At 31.5% G+C, this 23,343-nt stretch overlaps 1 protein-coding gene across 1 annotated transcript; it reads right to left on the bottom strand.

The window, feature by feature from the left end:
• Nucleotides 1-77: 77 nt before the first annotated feature.
• Nucleotides 78-21,854, bottom strand: LOC143065244 (BMP and activin membrane-bound inhibitor homolog). The gene is made up of 3 exons (XM_076238697.1): nt 21,525-21,854; nt 5,662-5,973; nt 78-1,450 (listed from the first exon to the last, which is right to left on the bottom strand). The coding sequence occupies exons 1-3, from the start codon at nt 21,580-21,582 to the stop codon at nt 999-1,001; spliced, it is 822 nt and encodes a 273-aa protein (XP_076094812.1). The 5' UTR covers nt 21,583-21,854; the 3' UTR covers nt 78-998.
• Nucleotides 21,855-23,343: the final 1,489 nt, after the last annotated feature.

Here is a 23,343-nt window from a genome sequence, read left to right as displayed (position 1 = left end):
ATCACATTTGTGGTTCTCTTTCAACGTTTCGTCTTGAAATGTGATGTATTTGGCTTACAAAGAATACAAATAACTCAAATGTTTCATAATTTATTTTTAATAAATAAGAATTTCAAATATATATAATAAAAATACTCTGTCTGTCTTTAGAAGACAAATAACAAAGAACAACTTTCATATATGTGCAACTTGTCTTCATTCACACGTCATCATTCATGCGTCACCATTTACACGTCACCATTCACATGTCACCATTCACGCGTCACCATTTTCACATCATCATTCACAAACAATTACAATAATGGAAAAACCCCTTTTAAAGGAGTTTTCTATAAATCATGTACACTCAGACAAATAACATTCATATCATGTCATGCGCATTTAAGATTTGAAAGCACGTATTTAAAACGAATATTTGAATTCGTTTTAAGCATATAAACTTCTATCACATAAACACAACAATTGTAAACCAAGTAACTTTAATAGACGATTGATGTTTCTTCTAAAATTGTATTGTAAATGTAGACGACTTTGTAAATTAAAATTGGAATTTGTTACAGCCTATATTTTCTGATTTAATCTGACTAAAAAACTACAAAATATACCATTTCCAAAAGTCTACTTGCTTTACCTTCGACTAAATATTCTTTCAGGATAAACTTTCATCGTTTATTCCATAATTAAGAAATTTTGATTTAGAGAAAAAAATATTGAGCAATTCTGATCATCAAAAATAAAACTGCTAGGATCTGAATAGGTAAGATAGATCCGTCTATAAAATAATAATTTGTTTGGGTGATTTGAATCAATTCACTTTTTGATTCATTATTTTAGAAGATGGTGAAAGCCACACATCTGTACATTGTACCACCTTTCCTGGGTGACAGATATGGACATACAGGTTTCGTACATTTGTTGTAAGTGTCAACATCATCCCGATGCTCTGATTTATACACATAAATCAACATCTTATACTGTTAATACACAAAAGAAAAACATTACACAACAGTAGCAAAGTCAGTTTTCCCCGGTTTCCCCCATACAATTAACGAAGGACTTTTGTTTTTACACTTTGAAGTATCTCCAACTTGTTCATATATTTTACCATCCTTGTCTACTTTGATTAAAGGTTCTTTACACACAATATTTTGTTTATCGTCATATAATAAAGGTGATTTTTTATTACATGGTTTGTCACAAAAATGGTCTGTTACATAGAGTTGAGCTTTTGTGAGACTTGTCCTTTCCCGTCTTATTTGTATCAACTGTCTGTGTCTGCGAGAGTCTGATCTGAGCATGCGCACAGCCAACAGCACCAATAAAATGAGAATAAATCCCCCCGCTATGGGAACTGCAATCACGGCAGCTTTAAACCACAAGTCTTTGTCGACGCTGGAATCCTTTGAGTCTTTGTGAAAGGATGGCACATCTTCTAATAAGTTCTCATTGCCTAAAATTAAAAAAATGTTGCTTATTGACACAAAATAATCATATTAAAGACAATTGTTCATCGATTTGCGTGGCTGCTTACCTCCTTTCATACAGGTCAACACGTCCAAATGACCACTTTGACCAATTGTTACTTTCTTAAAGTAAAATGTGGTTGGAGAGTTTTATTGTCATTTTCATTAATATTTTACTAAAAAGTGATATATATATATTTTTCATTTGGATGCATTATTGTTAAACGTGAAGCCCTATATATTTTATATATCCTTTAACACATTTTACAAGTTTTGTCAACATTGACAATCAACTTTTTGAACACTTCTATTATATCGTTGAGTAACTATTTTTTTCATACTTTTTGTAAGGTATTCATCAAGATATAATTTTTTTTGCATATTTTGAAAGTGCACACCGACAATGACGTTGTGTCAATATTTCAAGGAAAAATCAGTGTTCGGTCATTGTATTTAGTGCTCTGAAGTAAGATTTCTGTGTCGTTTTCGTGGCTTAAAGCCATGCATAAAGCATCAATGTAAAATCTGGTTAAAAATCACAAGTTTACATAATATTTAAACATTTGTATTTATATTCTGTTTATTATGTCACAGTATAGTTTTAGTGGAATATGTTATTTCTGGGAACTATTGTATGCATGTGTCCGTGATGCCAATCACTCATAAACAATTCATTAATGAGACGGATGATATCTCCAGATTAAGCAATCAATGTCATTTCAATGTTTTATTCCCTTATGGAATAATCTCCGGAGATGGTCTGTCTTATAGTTTGATCACTCTTAGGAAAACTTCAAACGAATTAATCGACAGCAGACGACCAAAAGGTCGCCATGTTGTCGCGCCACAGATTTCTGATTTCAAATAACGAAATCGACCCAGAATCTCCCAATAGCAATATTGTGTCCTGTTCAATACAAGGAAAATTATCAATCATTAGTTTTTCAGTAATTGCATACTAAAATTGTCCATAATTCTGGGGATAATGGGAAGCTTAACGACAATCACTCGCAGCACAATGTCTTCAATTGGCGCTTTTGTCTCTTGACGACACCAGGTTCGTCTACAGCAAGGTTTATGTTTCAGAATAAATATTGACAACCTTTCTTGCTTGAATGAACTGGCGCCAAAAGTCAAGAAGCTAATAGAAGCATGACATTTAATTATCATAAAGTTTCCTGGAAATTACTCTTTTGATAATACTTCAGGACATATAATTCTGTAATCTTGATTACCGCGTTTGACAAACACGATTTCATAGCGCGTACAGTCATGTCCAATATTAAACAGCGATAAATTACTGTCTGTAAAAATTATATTTTTCTCAGATTTCATGTACAACTTGGCAATCTGTGTCAAACTATACATTTTAATACTAATGTCAATCTATGTAAATAAACCTTACAGTGCATATTCGCAATCTATACTGATCGAAGGAAATTTCCTTTTGTTTTCATTGTGCCAAAGAACCTGATTTTTAAATTTAATAACAGTGTTGTCATCGCCATATGTAACGTTTGTGTCATTAAATCTCTTGATGAAATAAATATTTGTATTTCAATATTTTATCCTTAATGTACTTTGAACTGTATCCCCTCCCATGCTTCCCGTGGCGACTCTGTCAGAACCAGTCAAGCAAATGTTTGTAAAATCTGGATACGATCATCGGTGAAGTATTCTTTTGAAAAAACGCTTAAGCAAATCTATATAATCTGACGTAGGAAAACTCTTATCACTACATCTCTTATCAAAGTATATTCTTAAAAATTACGAAAAATCTAGTTTTGTCAGAGATTTTGATTTATGGGAGACCTCACATTGAAAATATTGCAATTAAAATGCACCACGAAGGTGACAGCATTATTATGCATTAGGATATTTAAATTAATTCGCAATAAAAGTCTAGCAATCATATTTCCTGATTTGTATACTAAATACCTATTCTCGTGTGTTACTTTAAGTATAGCTGTCTATTCTCGTGTGTTACTTTGAGTATAGCTGTCTATTCTCGTGTGTTACTTTGAGTATAGCTGTCTATTCTCGTGTGTTACTTTGAGTATAGCTGTCTATTCTCGTGTGTTACTTTGAGTATAGCTGTCTATTCTCGTGTGTTACTTTGAGTATAGCTGTCTATTCTCGTGTGTTACTTTGAGTATAGCTGTCTATTCTCGTGTGTTACTTTGAGTATAGCTGTCTATTCTCGTGTGTTACTTTGAGTATAGCTGTCTATTCTCGTGTGTTACTTTGAGTATAGCTGTCTATTCTCGTGTGTTACTTTGAGTATAGCTGTCTATTCTCGTGTGTTACTTGGGGTATAGCTGTCTATTCTCGTGTATTACTTTTGAGTATAATTAAAAGCCAATTTCCAGTTTTAGAAGATCAACCTGAATCTAACTTTTAAAACAATATTTTTAATGATGTTGCCTAGCCGTCCGTTTTTTTCTCAAAATATCACTAGTTGAAAAAAATGAGATTGTCGCATGTTTAATTAGTAATAAAAATATCCTTAAGTCTGACAAAATATAGTTTTAATGTATAAATAATCCGGATTTCAAATATTAATCCCCAATTTAAACTGGTGGGGTTAATTTACTAATCACATTTTACGACTCATTTACATTTTGAAGAGAACGTATACATACTGTCGCCTCTAGGATATATCTTTCTGGCGACGAGGCTCAACAAGTAACCATATGGGACAGGAATGTTTTAATCGTAAACTATTTACCGGAGTTTGTGATTGGTGAAGGACTATTTTAATGCGCCAGTCGACTTACGTGTACTTTTCAAATACTTTATAGTACTAATATCTAATAATAGCAATGGCTATATATTTTGTTTAGAATCTTGACTGATTTTTGTCAAATAACTAAAAATTATAGGAAAATTTAGCCACATTATGTTTAATTGTAATATATATAGACAACAAATGGATGGGTGCTATTTTTTATTTTCTATCCATTCACCTTTTTAAAAAGGGTTCTACAATTGTTAACGTTATCTTAAAGAAACCACGACATGAGATATTCGTCGTAAGCCGCTTTCATAGGATTAAGGAAATCAAGCATTTAAAAAAATTAGTTGAAATTTCAAATCCGAAAATTATACGATACAATACGGTTCTTACTAAACAAACAGGTGGTTTGAGGGATTTTAGAGTAAATATCCAGCCTTCGTGCCCTGGGCTTACAATAACATTACCCAGTCTACTGTCGCCAGTTATTATATCTATAGATGTCTACAACCTACCTATTCATCTGATTTACAGAAAACATGGCCAAAAAACAGAAAATTAACAGAGGAAGTCTGACCCGAAACAGAAAACCAAAAATACTTTAGAAGCATGACCATAAAAATATAAATTACAATGTACTTGTTTTATATACTTGTCTATGTTCTAAGCTCTGAAGTATACAGAAGCTTATTTGTTTCCATTCTTCTTATTTTTGTTATTTCTCAAAAAAAAGTCAAAGTTGAGTATATGTTGATACTTCTTATTTTGACAATCCGATACCACCATAAAATATCAGATATTTCTTATTCTGACAATCTGATACCACCATAAAATATCAGATATTTCTTATTCTGACAATCTGATACCACCATAAAATATCAGTGTATTTCCCCATCAAAGAAGAAAGATGTATTGCAGTTAATTAGATACAAGAGATGCAATCTATGCAATGCTTTCAATTACAGAAAACGTGTCAATACGAACAGTTGTCTTCAGAACAATTTCCATCACAGAATTCTACATTCAATGAATTTTCTTTCAATTTCACGCCTATTCTTTTCATTAAGATTTAGTTAAATTTTGCTGTTCTAATGATCTAAAACACTCCGACTTTTATAGTTTTTAGCATTTTTTCATTAATTTGCATGTGTGCATGTCGATGTGAAATACATCTCCTGTGTCTCAATTTACTTTATAGCTATTTTCTCACAAAGTGCAACAACATTTGAAGGTAAAACAAGGAGACAATTAAAGTTCAGTGCATTAACTTCGGTGCAAACAGCAGGTTACGTCTTGAACATTGTGGATAGATTTTTTTCAAATGGTTGTTCGAAATTTAGTGGAGTATCATGTTTTTGTTTTATCATGTTTTTGTTTTATCGTGTTTATCTAATTTGTAAATCAAAGCTTTCATTTATATCTCAGACGCTCACATTTTTGTATGTATGTTTGAAATAAACTTACCATTTTGAGTACTGCCATTTGATTTTTCCTTGACTATTATGCTAATTGTTTTTTCGTTATAATTACACATATCATTGTGACAACAAATTAACAGAGATTGTTCCTGGGTTGGTAACTTGCTTGTATACTGTTCAGGTTTTTCACTTTTGCACACGATCCGCTTTGATGGCTCTAAAGACTCTATACATCCCTGAGTTGTCTTTGGTTTCCCATCGTCATAAGTCAGTATTGAGTAACACGCATTTAATGTTGATTTACACATGTAGCCTGTTCGGACACACCGAGACTCGTTACAGTAACATCTAATTTCTCCTGAAAAATAGAGGTCATTATTGCACTAATTGATAAATCTAGCTATAAATAAACTCATCATAGATACCAGGATTAAATGTATCAATTGTCATTGGTGTAATTGCCAAATTAATCAGCCACTGGACGTTCAGCAAGCAACAATCAATCAAGCAAATTCAAAATGTTATCAATAGATTTAGTACTTGTGTTGAAATTGTATACCTTTGTCTATTTTTCTAAATAAGACTGTAGATGTGAAAAATATTTATAATGACATTTGGGCGGATCATAATCATACAATTTTAAGAACATTTCTTTAAAATTCAGAAATGATTCTCCAACCTTATGTTATATGTTAGGTAAACCTGTTAAAAACTTGCACTGCTTGTATTTTGAAAACACAAAAAATCAAATGAATTCCAGCAAAATATTTTAAGTACTTAATTATATGAATAATGGATGATAGGCTTGTACAATCTGTTGGATCAAAAACAATTTAGTTTTGATGATTATGAAAACTTGCAGACGACAACCTTTCGACGTCCTGCAGTCCCGATGTGGAAGTAGATACTAGAATAAAACATACAAGTGTTGTCTGGGAAACTTTTAATCTCTATAAAAGCTATTGCAAACGTTCGCAACAATTTAAAAAAGTAGATAACTAGGAATACTGTCGCTGCTCAAGTGAGGGATTATTGTCTTGAGATTATTTTTGTTCAAAACAAAGAATAAAATTTTCATGATGAATTAAATGTATTGAAGATGTGGTTTGAGTGCTAATGGGAGAGCTCTCCATCCAAGTCACCATTTGTAAAAGAAAACCATTATAGGTCAAAGTACAGTCTTCCAACACGGAGCTAGGTTGCATTAATATCGTAGCATTTGTTTTTGCTATCGATGGTTTTAAGCGTTTTAAGCCTTTTTGATATCTTTATACATTTATACATTAATATTTAGTAGTGTGTGCAGATTAATGTTGAGGAAAACAAATTTTGACCAGGAAATTGATAAGCTATACATTTAAATAAAAAAAAAAAAATGTAACACAAAAGCAAATACCAGCATTATAAGTTCATAATTAAAGACCTGAGGCCATATACATATAAATCATGTTTACAGTAAATATACAGGTTATCTTCAACTTATACACGGTGTTCCTCCTTACTTTGACATACACATATACAATTCTGACGATGATTGATTTTGAGTGTAAAACGAACTCAATTTTCTGATTGGCCTTCAGTCCTTTACACTATAATAACCTTTACTAATGTGCACTCATGTTACATTTCCCCTACCGAAAAAGGCTTAATAACAGAATAGTATTCTTTAAATCAAAAAGTGATGAGTTTTATTATCAAAAAACAAATGAGACTGTAGAAGTCTTCTATGATGATTAGGAGTATTCTTATGTAGAAAATTTGATAAGTGATGATATTTATGTGCATCTCTAAGGCACAACAACATTATATTATCTTGGAATTGGTTACGAAAAGAATGCAATTTAACGTCAGGCACAACAATAAACTGGAGATTGCTTGTATGACTTGAGATGTTCAGATACTATCGACAGACTGCCTACAAATTAGCAGATCAACACTGATGATATAACTGTCTTGTCTTCTCAGTAGCGTTGTGTCATTCCTCTATTGAGAAGATATGTTTTATCTGAGAAACAAGTAAATATTTTTCAGCATTTTATCCGTGAAACTTTTACTTTTTAGCCCTTATATTACTTTCAGGTGCAACACCAAATTGATCAGTCCGATGCTACAATATTTTTTCGTAGAATATAACAGTTATTAACTGTATCAACGTACAAATACATACTGTCATTTTTCATTAAATTTATCCGCAGTTTTTACCCAACGTTATGTTCGCTTACTATCATCAAAGCATGTTGAATGCATATAAAAATTTCTGACAAGGCGTCTGTAGTTTTCGGCATATGAACACAGACATATTAATTATACAATCAATTTAAGAAGTGAGAAACAATTTATTAGCAATATTTGTACGTTTGCTTTGCTGTAAATCATTAATCACTCGGAACAGAGAATTACGCCTGGAAAAACAATATGGATGTCAGAGATACCAGGTTGTCAATCCAAAATATCACGTGACCAACTAAAGCCTGAAACAATCTTTGTATTTTAGTTTATATTTTATCATTTTATGAATATACGAACAAAAAAGAGACAAAGTTTGCAAAAACCAACCCAAAACAATGACTACTTAAAATTTAGATAGCAAAAAGCATGGAAAAAATCCAATAAAACAACGTTCTGTGGTATGATATCAAAATGACTATAAGCAGATTGTGTTGACAACCTATTGTAAGTGACAGATAGGTTTATCAAACACTGACATGTAATTTTGTAAACTTTATACAGCTACTGAAATAGCCGAGTTTGTCGACAGATTTTCCCATATGTCAATTATATTCTGTCATGCTACTGTACAATGGATGTTACAACAGAAATGTCATAAATTCGAGGTTCGACCTATTGAATAAATAACATCCTCAAAATACTTTCTGATACTAATTACAAATGTTTCTGATACTAATTACAAATGTTTCTGATACTAATTACAAATGTTTCTGATACTAATTACAAATGTTTCTCAAATGCATGAGGTTGTTTTTAAATGCAAACACCCAGTTTTAAGTACAAGTCTATCAAAATGTGTTTTTACTAACACAAATCCATAAAGTATTTTCCTATTTTCTTATAATGCTTTAAAACGTAACAAAAATCAATGAAATCGACATGACACCAGTTTTCAGATATGGGAAGGAAAGGGATTTGCTGTTAATAAATGTCATCTTTATAAATGAAATTGTACCAGAGCTTTTCATGTCTACAGATTTATGGCTCAATTCAACGCATGATGCACATTATAGCAAAAACTTGTTGTTCTGCATGACAGGGTGATATCATTACAAATGCAGAACGAGGCTCCCAAAGAGAAACGGGTTTAATGCATGTCGAAAGTTAAAAAATGGCTTACACATTTACATAGTATATGATGATTGTTTGTGATGTGTTGTACAACAGGAATATGGTATAAAGAGAGATGGTTTATACTTCGATTAAACAGCAACTGCTCTATACAAGTAATAAAAGACATCTAAAGGTGATTTAGAAAGTCTTCATCATTTGACATGCGTCTATACATTATGTCAAATCTAATATCGACAGTTTTAATCGTTTGAAATGTGTCGATACATTATGTCAAATCTAATGTCAACAGTCTTCATCAATAGGCATGTGTCGATATAATATGCTAATTCTAATGTCGACAGTCTTCATCAATAGGCATGTGTCGGTACATTATGTCAAATCTAATATCGACAGTTTTCATCGTTTGACATGTGTCGGTACATTATGTCAAATCTAATGTCGACAGTCTTTATTATAAAACATGTGTCGATACATTATGTCAAATCTAATGTCGACAGTCTTCATCAATAGGCATGTGTCGATATAATATGTCAAATATAATGTCGACAGTCTTCATCAATAGGCATGTGTCGATATAATATGTCAAATCTGATGTCAACAGTCTTCATCATTAAACATGTGTCAATACATTATGTCAATTCAAATGTCAAGTCTTCATCAATAGACATGTGTCGATATAATATGCTAATTCTAATGTCGACAGTCTTCATTAATAGACATGGGTCGATATATTATGTCAGGTTTTATGTCGACAGTCTTCATCATTAAACATGTGTCAATACATTATGTCAAATCTAATGTCGACAGTCTTTATCAGTATGTGACATGTTTCGATACATTGTGTCAAGTCTCAAGTTGACAGTCTTCATCAATAGACATGGGTCGATATATTATGTCAGGTTTTATGTCGACAGTCTTCATCATTAAACATGTGTCAATACATTATGTCAAATCTAATGTCGACAGTCTTTATCAGTATGTGACATGTTTCGATACATTGTGTCAAGTCTCAAGTTGACAGTCTTTATCAGTAGACATGTGTCGATACAATATGTCAAGTTCAATGTTGACATTCTTCATCGATAGACATGTGTCTATACAAAAGTCAATATGTCAAATACAATATCGACAGTCTTCTTCAATAGACATGTGGCTAAACATAAATAGAAATAAATTAAAAACACGAACTGAGTTCAAGTGCAAGTTTTGAAGAAATCCATATTACTGGAATACTTAACTGATGCTATAAAAGTGTACATCTATACTTTCTGTAATTAACTGATGCTATAAAAGTGTACATCTATACTTTCTGTAATTAACTGATGCTATAAAAGTGTATACCCATACTTTCTGTAATTATCTGTCAATGTGATACATTTTATTTCAGTTTGGAGCCCCTCTGAGTCAGCATAGACAATAAACTAAGCATTTTCTGTGGAACTATAAAACAAACATTCATTGTCATTATACTATGACAAATTACTGCAAGTTAAACATATGTACGGAATTATTGTTAGTTGAACGATCAAGTCAATCTCCCTTCTTATTGCATAATGTCTCGTACTTAAAACGATCGGCAATGAAACCGTATCTTTAACACAACTCCAACTCGGCTTTATTTTCTATGAATCGCTAAACTGATGCTGTTTTCCTCCAAATTTTCAAAAAGGGATTAATTATTATTTTCCTTTATCCTGGACGCAGCTGTTTTGCTTTTGAGTTGCATATAGAAAGATCAGACTGGCTTAAGAATGAAAATCAAGGGCTTACTTTACTTTTGATTTTGTAATATGTTTGTAAACCCTATGCATACAAACCATTTTAGAACGACTTATTTTTAGGTAAATTACATGACTTGCTGTAAATCGATAGAAGCGTCACAACCATACACATTCTTTGTACTTGAAAAAAATCACTTTCCCTCCGAGGCCGTATTCAACATTTTATGTTGTTCATTTTTACATTAACGATTAAAAAGAAAAGATTGATTCATTGAAGATGATCAGCGCTTTGTTGTCGTCATATTTTATCAGTAACCTAATCTTGACGGTAATATTAAAGGCTTGCTTCCCAAGCATTATAATATAATAGAGTTTATGTATAGGTAGCTTTTAGTGAGGGAGTAATTATGTGTAATTAGTTTTTACCGGCATTGTGAAAGATTTTAGCTCTCCAGTGTAAAATGTCCACAATCACCAATGTCCCTTTTGATGTTATGAAAATGTGTCAAATGGTATCACCTTCACAAGAAATTTTACCAAAAGAGAATCCAACTGGTTAGAAATAAAATATTTATTGGTTAAAGCAAAAATAGCCCTATGAAAGTTTAAAATGTAAGAAAACAATTGTAACATAGAGTAAATGAATTATATCTTTGATTCAATTCAAAACTGAAAATCATAAATAGAACAAATAATCGACATGACATAACTACAGAGATCCTTCATTCCCTAACCTCTCATTGTTTCTGCCACCTGACGAGCGTTAAACTTGAAGTAAACTACAAATACAATAGCATTTGTCTATCACAGAGCACAGGTTGAGCAGAATACTTGAACGTTTCCAAATGGTTTTGACCCGACGTGAGTTGATAAGAAGATTTTGAGAGGTTACAAGTACTGAACTACCTGGTCGATGGTATCCCCCAGCCATCGGCATGATGTTATTCTTCTGGTGTAGGTCTTATGTCACTTAGTACTGCTAGCCAACAGGCCAATGTACTATATGTAATGAGGAAATATATATAAACATTTTCTATATACAGAAATTTTATTTTTTTAATTGGTTGTTATGGATGATATTAAGTATACAAGATTCCATGAGTGAATTTTGAAAACTCCTTACTATTATTAAAAATCTTATTATCAAGATGTGTCAAAGTTTTTTAATTTGTGTATTTGATATATCTTTAAAAAAAAAGAGCATAGCTTGTTTTGTCTTTGGGCATCCCTGTGTAATGTTGAATACGGTATTCAACCTTTAGAGGATTTTTAAAAAATATTTTTGTCGTTGGGTTGCTGTATAATTGACGTAAAAGATATAGTCATGTATGTGCAGTATCGTTTGATGCAAGTCAACTAGCTATACGTGTGAGTTCGCTCCAACTAACAAACCTTTGTTGTAAATTCGTCAATATTTCCGGATGAGCTAATATCTACTTTACCGATTGAAAATCGTTAAAAGGTATTAAAGCCCAAATCATATTCAAAAACTGCATTCTTTATGTGTTTAGTCAGTAATTTGATCTGGAGAACGAACATATTTCAATGGTTTTTGTGTGTGCTAAATTGTTGCCGTATTGAAATTGAAAAGAATGAAAAATGAGCCACTCTGGGTTTAGACTACCTATCAAACTGTTAAAAGATCAGTCGTTTGTGAAACGATATTTACTTTCCGAAGAAAATAATGCACTCTTAATAGAGACATACAGACAATTTTTTGCTCACTTGAGATTTACAATATATTTACGCTTTTTGTAAAGGGAATTGTTTAGTAACGTACAATTTATAGAATGTTTTACGAAAAAATACCACTAAGTGCATTTTAAAAGAAAAGCTCCGCCTTGTTATATTTTATTAATTGTGGTTTAAATAAGAATTGTCAAATTTGATCTTGTCCAGTTGCACAAATGTTGGAATACAATCCATTGAATTTCACAATAACTTTTAGGTTAAAATATTTTAATAGTCAGTGATTGTATGTTGGTCCTTATTTTACTGCTTCGAATGCTGTTCTAATCTGCTCATTTTAAATTTATTATTACTTTAATGGATGGTTATGTTTATCAAACTTGTTTCTATCTTTTTACTTGTTTTCTACAACTTGTGATAGTTCAACAATATGATATGAATACATCCTTCATAGTAAAAGACTTTAACATGATCATGAAATTACAAATGCTTCATACATTCTGTTTCAAAATATATAAAGTAAAACTATGTGTTCAGATATGACTTAGCAGAAGTAAATGTGTCTTCAGTGCATAAAACTAGACTTGAAACTGCTTTAAAATAATTTGTCATATTTTATTCAATAAGCTGGATTCAATAGGAAGTTTTGCTGTCAGATAAATTAACTTCAATAATTCACTTGTGATGTCTAGTTTGTTCCCTCTAATGGAAATATTGATTCTTCTTTTGAAACTTAATGGAACAACAGTTAATTTTCTTAAATGTTTGTCAAAAGACCGGCTTTGTAACCAGTAACATTTTTTCGTTGCTTGACAAACCCCTGTAGTTTATCGCCCGGTTTTAAAATCAAATCACACAAAGTTTGATGGTGAAAGTTTACTTTAAAGACCCATTTTCTTCCATTTTGACTGAATATGTTAAAGAAACATGTCACTCAAAATAAGATAAATGATTAACTAATAACCAAAAACAAACATTAGGAGGAACGGACCTTAGTTTCGGGTTATCTGTAGTATAGGTCTGTAAATTTATCTTTAAATGGTTATCAACCCTGTGGCTTTTAAAATTTCACAGTCGTACGCCAAGTAGTCTGCTAAACGTTTAAAGAAAACTGGTGACGAAGTAATTAATAATTAATTCATTGTTAATTTACTGATTGTGTACAGTATGTCGACATCGGTTGTTTTTAATTTCTTTCAAAGAGATTTGATAATACACAATGGTCTGTGATGACGGGGACATTTGTCATTATTTGGCATGATTAGCTAGTATACTTGTCTTCACTTTCAAGATAAAATGGTCTCTCTGGTATTACGCATACGCAAAGCTGATAGCTGAACACTCTCACTTGCTTGTCACAGAAAAACGTCAATGTCACTATGTAAATCATTCTACGTACGTCTTTTATCCTTATTTATATTATCTATCACCCTGTATTCTTCAAATATACCCTACTCCTTTCTATACGTATGTCCATACTACACCCTCTATACATATATATGTATGCACATACTACATCCTCATACGTATAACTTTCTGTCAATCATACACCCTCTATACATTTTGTGTACTTCCTACAGCCTCTATAAATATGTATGTCCATCCTACACCCTCTTTATACATGGAACCTCTATTCTTATTCAATTACACACTACACCCGTTGTTCTTACATTAATACACCCTACACACTTTTACTTATCAATATCACTCACTACATCATCTATACTTATGGATCTATATTCCGAAAAAAAAATGCCAAAAACTTTTGTTTTTATTAAAGAAACATTACAAAACATAGACGTAAGCCAATGATTCATTGGAAAAGATGAAATATGTATATATGTGATAATAGAGGTAAAAGGCTTCCATAAATCACCATACAGCAATTGGATATATCTGCAAATCATGTTTTTAGATATTGGTGGTGTTTTACGCGGATTATGCAACGAAACTTTCCTGTTTACAAAATGTTATAATAAAAGGGAGAAATATTCATATAAAACAAAACAATACTGTATGGTATGTCCAAAAGAGTTTAGAGCGAGGCTTTATATTTACCATCGGTGTTGATAACTTGTGGTATATCTAACACGTTACTTTGGGATGGATTTAACAGAATTTATTTGGTAAACTTATGGATTAAAATAGTGAGATACCAGTGTTTCCAAAACTAAATATACTTTAAATTTTCTCCCCAAATACTATCCATGTCAAAACAAAACAAGTTTCCTTAAATGTTCATCTATACTAAGAATTGTTTTTTCCTACATATTACATGAACTTACAAAATAAAATGAACATGGCAATCGTCACATAAGTCGAAATAAAATATATAAGAAAGGAGACTTTATTGAAGTATTGAGCTTCATCAATGAATAAACAACAAACAAATTCAGTAACAGGAGATATTTATCTGTAATTTGGATTTCGGGGATTGTTTTTCTGAGATTTACAACAAAACAAAGCCGTTAGAATGGTTTTGTAAAACGACTCTTATAACTACACAAGGATTATACAACTGCATGTTTGTGTGAGCTATTTTAAAATAGCGCACACAAACAACCATATTCAAATCTGAAATATATCATTTTAAAGATTTGAATGAATTTTAAGTTTACACAAGGTAAACGGTAATGTCATAGATTTAGCAACTGTTCAAACTTATTTAACTCTTTATGTTGGTCCTTGAAGGATTTTAAATTCATTTCAACGTCGAAAAAATAAATAGTTTTTGATACAGTACAATGGATAACTATGTGACCATTTGAAAAAGTCATATTGAACTACCTTTCTTATAAAGGTAATTTGTAATTATTTCCACTTAAATTCACGTTTATTTGCAAAATTTTCAATGAAATTTATTGCAGCCTTCAGCAAAATAGCCAGTTTTAACAGTTCTTCAATAAATAAACAATATGCGTAAAAGGAATGTTACAGTATAAGAGAAAATAAAACTAATTCATCAAGACAGTATATGTTTGAAGTCGAATAACGAGAAGATACAATACAAAGACAATGGGCTTATCTGGACGTCTAAAATAGTGTTAGATTACAACACTATGTTTTACACACCACGAGGTAGTATACAGTTACATGCGCCCGTGACCTTAGAAAACAGCGCAAGATTCACCAATTGTATCAAGTTATTGAGATTTGATGAAGCGTTGATAATGCGTGTTCCGAGTGTATCTATAAGATGGCCCAAAACTTAATTTGTTAAACAAAAACTACATATAATTTGCATATGGATGTTGCACAATCAACAATCAAACAGTCGAACACTAAAAAATTAATATATAGTACTATATTGTGCCGCTTCGGTAATGTTTGCTAGATTTACATTCATCGCACAGTTCATACTGCATATTCATTTCATTCCCAAAATCGTCTAGAATATCCGTGAAATATTTGCCAATGGACATCAAGCAAACAAGAATCAATCAATCTGACTTATGACAATAAATGTTATGCAGTAAGTTACACCTATATTTATTTCGTGAATATAATAAAAGAATGGCGAGTACGGTAAAGTTTTTTAGAGAATAAGAAATGTTATGTACCTAAAAAGACTCCGACATGATTCCTCATACATTCCTCATACATGAACAAAACTAAAATGACTGGGACACACTTGCTTATACATGAGATTAATTTACTAGGACATAATACCTCATACGTGAAATAAAATGACTAGGACATACTTGCTCATACATGACTAGGACATAGTTGCTCATATATGACTAGGACATAGTTGCTCATATATGACTAGGACATATATATATACTTGCTCATACATAAATAGGACATATATACTTGCTCATACATGAACACAACAACGTTCAGGAATAACCTGTTAATGTATTTCTGCTACAAAATGTAATTTACTACCATTGACTGAGAAAAACAGTAGGAGAAACCGTTGAAAGGTGTCGACTGCTCATCTTAAACACATCCATAACAATTATCATGAGATAAGACAAATGTTTCATTTAGACAACATTTCTTTGAAGTGTGTTCTATAAAATATGTTTACATAGGTAAATGAATTTATGTAAAAAATATCAAATATTTATCACAAGGGTAATAATATGTGTTCACCGTGATGCTGGTGAGCTCAAGTTTGAATACATGAAATAAAATCAGGCATGCCTTCTGTCTTCTGCAAATTGTACGGATCAAAGTTTAACTTCTGTCGCTACACAACTACACTAAATGAACAAACTGTGCAATTGAAATTTTGCGTGTTATAAGATACCCGTTATCTCTTGCTACTATTCAAGACGACATGGTTTGGCTATAAAACTATTGTCATCCCCGTAAAATGAATGATGTTAATGCTATAATTATCGGTATAACCGCTTTTCTTCTGACTTACTACACCATTACAATTCAATAAACACGAATCTTAACATTGATAGCAAAGGTTGTACCGAGACGATGAAAGTGAGAATTGTTTCCAGTTGTTATCAAACAAATTGCCGTTTTAATATCCAATATTCAAATGTGAACTTTTGAAGCAATGGTATTGCCAATATCTACTGAACTGAAAGATGTTTGAACAGACTAGAATTTAATATTGTAGAAGATAAAAAAAGTACAAACGTTTTAGTTCAATCTTGAAACTTATATGGTTATTCAGCACATTGAAAAAAAAGCAAAAGATGCCGAAGGGACATCCAAACCTATCGAAAATGACTGACAATGCCATGGCAGATTCTCCTAACCTTGACTGCATTTATATATGTGTTTGAAAGACATACAACTAAGCAGTCGTGTTCGTCCTCCCTTTTTTAGTATGAACACAAACAAAAATGAGAAGCAGTTGTTTGTGTATATGAGAGTCAGACAGGATTATTATATTTATTAATATGTACATATTTTTTCATACGCAAGTTAAACACATTTCTATCTCGCGCAAGTCTCATTCATTAAAATGTCAAAATCGTTTCGCGCTACTGGTCGTTTAAAACATGTGATATAATATAGACAATTATTACCGATTATTGGGTATTATGAAGATAATTTGCGAGTTTTTCTTTATTCTATTATCTTTATTAATCCCACAACTATACAGATATCACCTTTGCGTTTGTACATGTACCGATATGGCTATTTACAGGTCAAATGTTGGATGATAACATGGAGCAAGATACACGGAACATCTGTCGAAACCGCAGGCTTATTATCTATAAATCCATATTTCTGGAGACAGGAGTATCCACTAAAACATTAATTAATCAGATATTGACCCACCAGCTTGTGGAAGCGTAATTTGCAAGACAATTTAATCAATTGAGATTTCGTGTATAGAAGAAAGGCAGATGTCTTAATCCTGCTAGGCGCGTGCATTTTCGGATAAAACGTGAAAAGATCGTTTAACATGATAGAAGAAATGGAGCCACGATATCATGAAAAGTCGTATACTAAAAACTGTCAATAATTATTTATCATTGGAACTATTAGAAAATTATGTTTTTATAAAAGTGCTTTGTCAATGTGTACACGACTTCAAACTGTAAAATCTATTTTTGAAAAATGATGCAAATTTGCAAAATGAGAAATATGCAGTATCGATAATGCCAATACATGAGAAAGTCGAATACATTATTATTCTCTCGTCTCGAAGACTGAAAAATCTTCATTTAAAGTATAGACATAATACTCTAGTGCATAAATTGGTAGATTGAATTAACGAATAAATGTCACTTATAAGGAGAACGACATCAGCTCCATTAATCATGTTAATGTAGATCTATAAACTTTAGAAATAGAATACTTCAGATACAATTTGATCCCTTTCTTTGCCTGTCCATTTCTCCATCAAATATAAATTCGATCATGATGTATTCAACAGTCAATATGTTCAAGAATACTTTTTATTGTCAAGAAATTCAAATCGAATCTTCAAACTATTTTACTCAATTACCACAAACTACAAATCTTCTCTCAATGTCAGCCCTCACAATTTATATTGTTATTCACTCACATTTACACAGAGCCACACCAGATAAGGAGCCACAATCTACACCATCAACATTCCCTCAAATGTATACAGAGCCACATCATGTACAGAGCAAAAATCTGAACCCGTATGCACTCTAATGCATACATACGAAGACACAGTCTATACCATCATTCACTCAAATGTATACAGAACTACTGTACCAGCACTATAATGTTCAATCAATGACTCCTGTGTAGTTGAACTCATTCCTCGGTGCCACCAGCTCGCTAAAATAGTTAATTCGATGTCACTTGCACTATTTAGCTATTTTACATAGTGCAAAATGTGTTTTTTTAGTCGGTAAAGTGAAATTTATTCAACAATCAGAACTTCTTGTGCGATTTTGCCTTTCTATGCATTACTACATATTCAACTATATAAAAGATTATTGAATGAATGATTATGCAAGTTCGAAAATTTATCTTAAAAAAATAGTATCACTTAAAAACTAAACTCTTAAAGTATGCTATCAGTTGCAAAGTACAAATTGATATCTCTGGGACAGATAAGAATGCACAATAAATGTAAATATAATGAACGTTAGTGAATTGTAAGCGAAAGGAAAACAAATAGAGTTAACCGTACGTGGATGAAAGGTGAATTAAAACGTAAATGCATTCCGTAGTATCTGGGTTGGGAATCCTAGTTTATATAGTCTGCTCAAGTATTTATACTGTGTATTTACTCCCAGGTCGATCAAATTCTCAAAATAAATTTTAGAATCCATTATGTCGCTTAACCCTTCGTGCTAGCTGATGATGGCTAAGTGGGTTTGTTTCCTGACAATTTTTATACCTTAATATTCATCATGTGGATGTTACTGTCAGTGGTAAAAAAATCGTAATGAGACAGTAACCCAGAAACATAACAAATACTAAAAATGACGCTATACACGTCACTTTCTGTAGTTGCTCGCGATTACTTGAAGTCATCAAAAGTTATAAATGTCATTCTATGTCAGACTTTTCTTCTTTATATCTCTATGAAATATCAATTGAAACTTTCGTTCCTTTTCTTTTCAATTCTGTAAACAATGATGACATTTGAAAACATAAATGAAAAGATGTTTTATAAAAAAATGTCTTACAGTGTAATAGATGGGCGTTATTTGTATAAATGTATGTCTTGTTGTTGCAACATGTCCTATGTTATGAAGGAGTTTTTGTTTTTAGTTTGTATTTACTCTTTATCCATTAGCCTGAAGGTAAACTTCCCTTGTACATTTTAAATCTTAAACAGATTAAATTCATCCGTCTAGCATAATTCTCCATAAATCAGTTTTAACTCTGTGTCTATTAGGAAGACAACATACATTACAATGCTATTCTGTATAAATTAAACTACTTTTGTCTTTTATATATGATAAAAGCTTTAATTAATTTTTCTGTCATTTCCTGTCAAATTTGATGTTCTTGTCCCTTAGGATCATGGTCTGTGATTATTCTCGTCATTTGGTTGTAGTAGCCCTATAAACGACCAAGTATTATACTGATTCGTTTATACTTTGAAAGACTTTGTGGCATTAATAAGAGATTCTTGTCGTATTCATGTTATGGAAGGGCATCGTGTATTGTTTTTGTTGATCTATTATATTCCTTTTAACATTCTTGTGTATCTAAACAGTTCAAAAAAACTAAGTCAACTTTCAAGACTAGGTTAAACTTCAAGTTCTATATCAAAAGCTCGATTCAAATCTAAACTATTCAAACAGTGTGAAATGCTGGATACAATAAAAACTTAAGAAGTTAAAAAAAAACATCTAGAAAAGTTAATTACCCCCCAATCTGTTATATTTGCCCACGAAAGACACTGTATTAATACCTCAGGCACTCACTGATATGATGTTTCCTATAAATGCAAAGCATATTGTTTTAATATCTCTTTATCTTAAAAGCCTTGATACTGAACAATTCTCTACACTTTTACGAGTTTTTTTCAGATTTATAAAAAATGCAAACTACGAAAAAGCTCTTAGATTTATGTAAATGGAAATCCATAAAATTCATGTAATTGAAGCATTTTCTTCAAAGATATCATTCCGGAGTGTTAGTTTAATATTACTTCAATAATCAAGACACTTTTGTAAAGAATAACATAAAAGCACTATAAAATTCTACCCATGAAAATTAAAGATTTTATCAAAGAAATTTTCACTGTGTTTACCCCCAAAGTTAATATAACTTGGCTGTGATAACGAAAAAACGAATATGAAATAAGATATTTAAAATGTAACTTGCTTGAATCAGAATAATAAATATAGAACATAAAATTATTTTCATCGTTTTTCTATAAAGTTGGCGACTTCTTGAACAAAGACAAAGAACAGGGGATAGAAAAAGAACCCTGCTGTACAACATTCAAGCTTCATACCTCCTGTGAAAATCCACCGTATTATTCTCAAGTTTTAATGCTGATATAGCTTTTAATGTATAATATTGTCGCATAAATTATACGTTGACTGGGGTGTTATGTGTACATTTCAGCAGTAGGTCTGACTTTCCTTCTAAAAGGGTGGCATTTCAATCAGATACTAAACTGGCAGCTAAATGAATATCAAGTTTTATGTCTCTATTATTATGGATGAATAGAAGAAAGGAAATACAGAAAACTGGTCTTCATTTAAAACGCTGACGTAAAATCATTTTCATGGTAAACAAATCTTTTTATATGAAGGTTTTCACGTGTTTTAGTATGTTCATGGTGTACATTTATACATTATTCATAGTGACATGGGCAATTAATTTATTACCACATCCGAAATAGCCATACGTAGTCAGATCTTTAATGAAGTGTTTGTACACACTTCGAAATAATACATATTATAAAAAAAAAATGTCTCTGAAAACTGAACAACCTGATTTTCGTATATCACCTATATAATAAATCTAGGGTAGGGTTAAAATCTACAATTGTAACAGCATATATAAAAATGCAAGGGACTGATCTACATTGTTTGTAGATCAATGTTTCATTGACAAGAGTGCAAGTTATCTAATATATTGATTATTCCTCATTCTCAATCTCAATGATATTGCCTGCAAGTGAACGAGTAAATTAAATAACCATAACTAGATGTCTTTTGGTTATTTGTTAGATATCTGTATCATTGATGTATAGTTCATATATACTTTTATTGATATATAAATATGTAAATAATAATTGCTTATCATTTTTTCCGAATCAGGTACTTACCTTCCGTTAAATGAAGACAATAAACCAGAAGAAATATTAGTCCATGAGATGACCCCATTAGAGTCAGAGAAGAGTTGTAATAAATCAGAAAAATTAAACATATAAATCCAAGTGTTTATCTATTTGTATACGTTGGTTTACATCCTTTACTTCCATATAATAACCGGTTTATTATTCTTGTACATGTAGAATACGCTGTCCATCGTTGTTATTCCATTTTACACTTGAAAATTCGTCATTTATGTCGATTTTTTGTTTAATTCGTTTATAATCACAACAAAACCCATGCAACAACGTGTGCAGGTTTCGTTTACATATCAAATAATACATCTGTCATTGATCGTACAACTCGCCCATTAACCTGAATCTGTGTTTTGTGTGGTTAATTTGATAGAAGAGGCGTATCTATAGGCGTGGTAATCTGATTAAGAAAGAGAGTGTAAACGGGCGCCAGGTTGTCGCTCGGAAAGAGATAGACTTTAAAATACTGTCTCTCTAATAAGCGTGTTGATTTTAGAAGTCTGGCGATTGACTGATTGTATGATACGATTAGTGTGTCTGTTCATTTTCATTTATTCAGCCAGTCAGATGTGAAATAACGTAAAAACGTTTTTAAAACCTTAGTTAAACCAGGTAGACAACATAAGAAACAATTATCTGTAAAATATATGTCTCTTTTAATTTGTTTCGTCAAGTGAAAACAATTTTAAAAATATTTTATCCATCTGATTAGAACAGCTTTTTTTTTTCTTTATTCGGGTTATTATTCTTTATCAAATTGTCTAATAATTAATTTAAAAATTAGTGACGTATTATTCAAAACTACTGCTGTAATTGAATTTATATGCAGCATCAAAACTAAATGTTTTAATGTAAAAATGTCATCAAATTAAGTAACTGCAGTATATGCATCATTAATCAAAGTTGGGATATCCTTTTAAAAAGTGTTTCCGTCAATTTGCACGAAATCTTCCGGAAACTGTCGCTTAAAACGACTTTATGGCGAGCCAAATTATGAGAACGTCCTGTATTTCTTTCTTTGAAACTTCATTTGTAGATTAGCGAATACAAAAATTAAAACAATGTATTCACAAAATGTACTATAAGCAGCTTAAGATAAGAGAACTCTTTGTACTAAAAACTCTGATGAAATCGTGAAATTTTAGTAAATAAATATTGAGCTATTGATTTTTATTTTTTTTTCACATGTCCTTAATAACTAGTGTCAATTTCATGTTAATTTTAAGCATTTTGTGGACCCAATACTTCATTTCACTAAAATACGCGAAGAATTCCATTATGCCTATATCTTATTCATGCATATAAAAAATATGATATTTTGGGGATTTATTCATTTCCGTATATATAGCTTCTTCTGATGATACCATATCCAAAAACTTGTATTTCTCATTACTTTATTGATAAAGATTGTGAAAAGTACTACTCTATGGAACTTTTAAAAGTTCCTAATCTGTAATGCGATTGTTTTAAAGTCGCCATCATGATTTGAGTCCCATCTTCTATTTTATGTTCTACGTACCACAGAACATCACAGATATATAAGGCGTCTGATATGGAATTCACTTTTATTGAGCGACATGGTGGGGCATGACAGAAGAACTACTTTATGGAGTATCCTTACGGATGACCATTATAGTTAACAGACATGTCACTCAATGGCATTCTCTCTCTTTTATATTTATATTTGTCTTTTATCATTTGACATGGTGTTACCTGTCCTTTTATTAAAAGTACATTCAGTACGTATAAAGGTTCTACAAAGTTGATGGACTGGAATGAAGGTCGAATATTTTGACTG

The sequence above is a fragment of the Mytilus galloprovincialis genome, chromosome 2 (assembly GCF_965363235.1).
Source record: "Mytilus galloprovincialis chromosome 2, xbMytGall1.hap1.1, whole genome shotgun sequence".
Lineage (NCBI taxonomy): Eukaryota > Metazoa > Mollusca > Bivalvia > Mytilida > Mytilidae > Mytilus > Mytilus galloprovincialis.
This window is presented reverse-complemented; position numbering and strand designations above follow the sequence as displayed.

What these genes read in the sequence shown, in the direction of transcription:
- LOC143065244 (XM_076238697.1), bottom strand. Translation starts at nt 21,582, where the DNA reads ATGGGGTCATCTCATGGACTAATATTTCTTCTGGTTTATTGTCTTCAT. An exon ending in TTGTCTTCATTTAACGGAAG is followed by an intron (nt 5,974 to 21,524) that starts GTAAGTACCTGA and finishes TCTATTTTTCAG; the next exon opens with GAGAAATTAGATGTTACTGT. An exon ending in AAATGGCAGTACTCAAAATG is followed by an intron (nt 1,451 to 5,661) that starts GTAAGTTTATTT and finishes TTTTAATTTTAG; the next exon opens with GCAATGAGAACTTATTAGAA.